We start from the raw sequence: 4697 nt of genomic DNA, 5'->3' as shown, positions 1-4697 counted from the left end.
TCACACAGACACCTCACCTTAAAAACACATAATACACACAAAGTGTCACATCGTAAAGGACACAAAAAGTCACTTTACTGCATATCACCTCTCCTAAATTATTTATAAACTTTTTTCATTAATGTTCGAATTTTACATATTGGCCCTCATATTTTTTTTATTATAGATAATTATAAAAGCACTTAAAGCATTAGTGTAATATTTTTTTTTTCTTTCAAAATATATATATTTCTTTTGTCCTGTATAATTCATCAGCTTTAAGAGCATTTACAATACATATTCATGAAAATATATTAGTAAATCTACTTAGTTAAAAACTCTCTCATTTCCATAAACAAACGCTTTTTGATTGAGTTAGGAATATAGGAATGTATGGTTTTTTCACTTTAGAAGAAAATATATTATGATTTTTATGGATAGAATTTTGTGGGCCGCTCTATTTTGTTATTGATAAAAAATATTCATTTATTTTTTGTCAGTATTATATTTCTTTTATTTTATATTGTATATATATGTTAAAACATTTAAAAATAACATTTTTTTGGGGGGGGGGGGGGAGGGGGAGAGAGGTAGGGCCTAAAAGAGGAATATTATCCGAATAGGTTCGGACCGAGGAAGCAATTGGGCCCAACTACTCATTATCACAAGTCCAGCACAATAAGGGTAATCTAGATAGAGAATCGAGGAAGTCAATCCGCCCAAAGAACCCGATCACTCCTTGGGAGACTGTAGACGAACTGCCAAGGACATGTGACTAAAGACTAAGGAAGGAAGTAGAGACAGGCAAGCAATGCAAGGAGAAAGCTTCCAGATAAAGCACCCATCACATTCACATTTAATGCATTGCACCAACTCAGTCAGCCGCATTAATGGAAAAATGACCCTTGAACAATGTCCCCACACTCTGCATCCTACTCTACCACCACTAGCAAAGCAGTGATGGGATAAATATCTATCAAAGGATCAACACCCTCCAAGTGGAAGGCAAGAATGCGATCCCAGTAGCTATATATAGTAGGAAAGATCCTCCTAGAAGGAGATCGGAAAAACGAAGAGAAAAGAGGGAGAAAGGATTAAGGAATTGTGTAACCCAAAAGCCTTGTTATCATAAGAACATTTGCTCCTTGAATAGGCCTGAGGAGAAGGCTTGAATCATATACCTTGTTCTTTCTACTAATCTTCTCTTAACTACTATCTCATATATTGTTTTTCCTTTAAATCCACCAATTAAGACAATTAAGAATACTAAGTGTAGGGATAAGGGCCCAAGATTGTATATTGGGCCTTGGCCTTTGGCCAAGGACGTTGATTGGTCCGAGGATGAATAAACAATAATGAAGGTGTTAAGTTCAAAGTACCATAAGTAATATGCAAGTGGAAATGTTAGGAAAGGTGGTCCGAGGAGGGGTGTCTCCTCGGATAAACAAAGCACAGATCAAACGTATACTCTATTACTCAAAGTGACCTTCTAGGAAATTCCGCTAAGAGGGACGTGCATCGTGAACGTATTGAAAGAGTGGAAGCTATGAAATATTTAAGGAAAAGTTGCTGCTACCGCATTGAATGCTCTGCAGCTAACTTTCTGACCGCATTTATGTAGAGAAGACCCCTGAACAGTGCTATCTTGGCTACCACAACTCACAGAAAGCCAGAGATGGTGTCTGATGGGACAAATACTCAAGTAGTGGCTCAAATAATCAACAAGTATAGGATCAAGATCTTCCAAAAGTAGGATCAAGATCGTCCAAAACGAACTATATAATGTAAGATATCCTCCATGGATAAGGGATCGAAAAAAGGAGAGAAAGGAAGGACTGTAGCAATTAAAATTGTATTTGTAATTTGTTCAATTGATTTATATTAGAGCTCACCTCCTCGGACCGTGCTGAGAGCGATTTTATTTGGATCAATCTCTCTTGCTTTTGTTTAATTACCTTTCAAACTCATTCTATCCATTGTCCAACTCATTAGGGCCTAGTTCTCTAACACACTTTCTACAAATTTATTATATTGGGCTCACTGGGCCAATATCCCTTTACATTTTGGGTTTGGGCTCCAAAATGTGTCCCTACACTAAGACTCGAAAGGTTAACCTTAATAACCCACATCTACAAATAAATTGCATCGGGCTTGAACTTCAACCCATGCATATTCTTATTGGGCTTGGTCTCCTACATTGCCTCCTACAACATTCATTATTTTTCTAAAAAAAAATGACATTTATTATTTAATTTTATCTAAAATTATTTGAGAGAGAGAGAGAGAGATATATATATATATATATATATTATGTATTCTAAAACTATGGTTATACTTTAATATGTAATCTTAATATATTTAACTTAGGTCCATATGAAAAATTTCTAATTCTATTACAGTTCGATGTCTTGAGTCATTCTTCAATGACGGATAACCGCAATTGGAGTATTTATTTGTGTGGTATCAATAAGTAATTTTTTTGATCAATTAATTAATTTGTTGCTTAAGAATTTTCTGATCTAAATCATATGTTATTTTATTTTTTATATAAACTATGTGTAAAACTAATGCTTTTGGGTTGTTAAAAAACTTGAATCAAATTATAGAGAAAAAGATAAATAAAAATTTTTATGTTTGTATCCAAGACTTTTGAGTTAGAATATATTTTCAAAGAGGAGTATGAACTATGAACATCAAAGGTTTAATGCTATACTCATTCATCATAACTAATAGAGGAAGGGTGTTTTATCTTTATTGATACCACGACTTGGATTCGATCCCATTTGATTTTTACATACCCTATTTTGTTTATTTCTAAATATTTGATGCCTCTGCACAAATAAATAAAAAATAATCATATGTCATATTTCAAATAAGCAAATTAGATTTTGTTTCACCATTATCAAAATTTTAAATAAATACTAAAATAATATGATGATAATTAATTACGATTTTTTATATATTGATGTAATTAGTAAAATTTAAATTAATCATTCATTAGCTTAATTGCGATTTTTTATTTTCTAATAAAAGTTTAGAAGTAATTGGTTTCCTCAATCTTGGAGTAATAGGAATCATATTCGAATAATAATAATAATTTTTTTTTTTGGGGGGATAAAACTATAAAAGGTTAGAGCAAGTTGCCCTTTCCTTCTCTTTTTCCTTTTTCTTTTAAAAAAATTATATAAAGTTAGAAAAAGGGGTGGGTTTTTTCTTGCTTTTAATCGGTGCAGTAGGAATAGAACTCTATCTCGATACTAAGTTGGCATCCCAGCACAACTATATATATACACACAAAAACATAGAATTGCGTCCCAAAAATCTCAGTTTCTTTCTCAGAGTTCTTGTTGTTAGCAAATCCTCTTGTTCCTAGTGACTTTCAAACATGTCTCGACGCAGATATAGCATCTCCGACCATACTAATTTCTTGATATGGCAGGAAAGTCATCCCAGCAGCAATAACCAGCCACCATCTCAGACAACATCAAACTGTTTAGATGAATTCCCCATCGAATTTCACATGCGTAGAGTTGTGAAAGTGGAGAACTACATCGGCTATCATCCCTTACCACTGGTTTCCTACGAACAAACATTTCATGACACAAAATCCGTCAGGCTCCCCAAAAATCAAGTGATGTTGCATGACAATGATGGCACTCTTTTAATGTCGTCTTTGCTTAGAGACTTGGACATCCCAGCGAGAAATCATGGTCCTGTGTTACAAAAAATAGCAACTGTTGCTGCATCGGCTGGGAGATCAAGGATGCCAATTGTTGTGAATTTATTGCGCACGGTGAAACATGTAATAAAGGTAGACAGGATTGATGATTTGGAGTTTTCATTTCATGAGGATGATGTGGCCGATGATATGATAGTTTTGGACTCCATGGAGACTTATGAGCCTAAGCTCATTCCAGCGACTAAGTCTTCCATTCAGGCTTTGGAGAAGGTTAGGTTTCAACAAGGGTTGATGAACTCGGTTCAAGAATGTACCATCTGCATGGAAGGGTTTCAGACTGGTTTGGAAGTCACTCGCATGCCGTGCTCACATGTCTATCACGAAGGTTGTATTGTCAAGTGGTTGAAGACGAGTCACTTCTGCCCCTTATGCCGATATCCAATGCCACACGACTGTTAAGATTGGGAGCTGAGCATCAATTTGTTGGTTGATCAAATTCTAGTGTTAAGTTTATATGTGGTTCTAGCTCAATTTCTATGAAAATATTAGTTGTTATTGAAGTTTGTTTCTTTATTTATTAGTAGCCATTATGAAAAAATTTGTACCAAGACCTTGAAATCGTTATACATGCAGGGTATTTGATCATTGTTGACCCCATAACTTGGATTTGAACTTATTTGATTGCTGTATATGCTATTACTTTTTCATAGCATATGTTAAGCATATAAAAGTGACATTCATGATTATTTTATTTTATCTTGAATTAATTAGTTTGTGTATATTTTATGTTTTCTAAAACTACTTATACTCTAATTAGGTCTATTTGGGATCTGCTTATTTTGCTGAAACTAAAAACTTTTTATTGAAAGTATTATAGATAAAAGTAAAAGTTAGCTGAAATAGTATAGTGAAACTCATGAATAATATCAAAAAGTGTAGTGAGACCCATAAATAATAACAAAAATAAGATAAATAGTAAAATAAATTAACAAAATAATTTTTGCCAAATAGACACTTAATGTGTACTTACTTTTTAACG

General features: G+C 33.6%; 1 protein-coding gene across 1 annotated transcript; it reads left to right on the top strand.

Annotated features, from left to right (window-relative positions):
- The first annotated feature begins 3364 nt into the window (after positions 1–3364).
- Positions 3365–4117, top strand: LOC115964428 (RING finger protein 32-like). The gene has a single exon (XM_031083739.1). It carries the CDS (start codon positions 3365–3367, stop codon positions 4115–4117), a length of 753 nt encoding a protein of 250 aa, XP_030939599.1.
- Positions 4118–4697: the final 580 nt, after the last annotated feature.

Source organism: Quercus lobata, chromosome 10 (assembly GCF_001633185.2).
Source record: "Quercus lobata isolate SW786 chromosome 10, ValleyOak3.0 Primary Assembly, whole genome shotgun sequence".
Classification (NCBI taxonomy): Eukaryota; Viridiplantae; Streptophyta; class Magnoliopsida; order Fagales; family Fagaceae; genus Quercus; species Quercus lobata.
The sequence above is the reverse complement of the archived record's forward strand: the minus strand, read 5'-3'. Positions and strand labels throughout refer to the sequence as shown.

What these genes read in the sequence shown, in the direction of transcription:
- LOC115964428 (XM_031083739.1), top strand. Translation starts at nt 3,365, where the DNA reads ATGTCTCGACGCAGATATAGCATCTCCGACCATACTAATTTCTTGATA.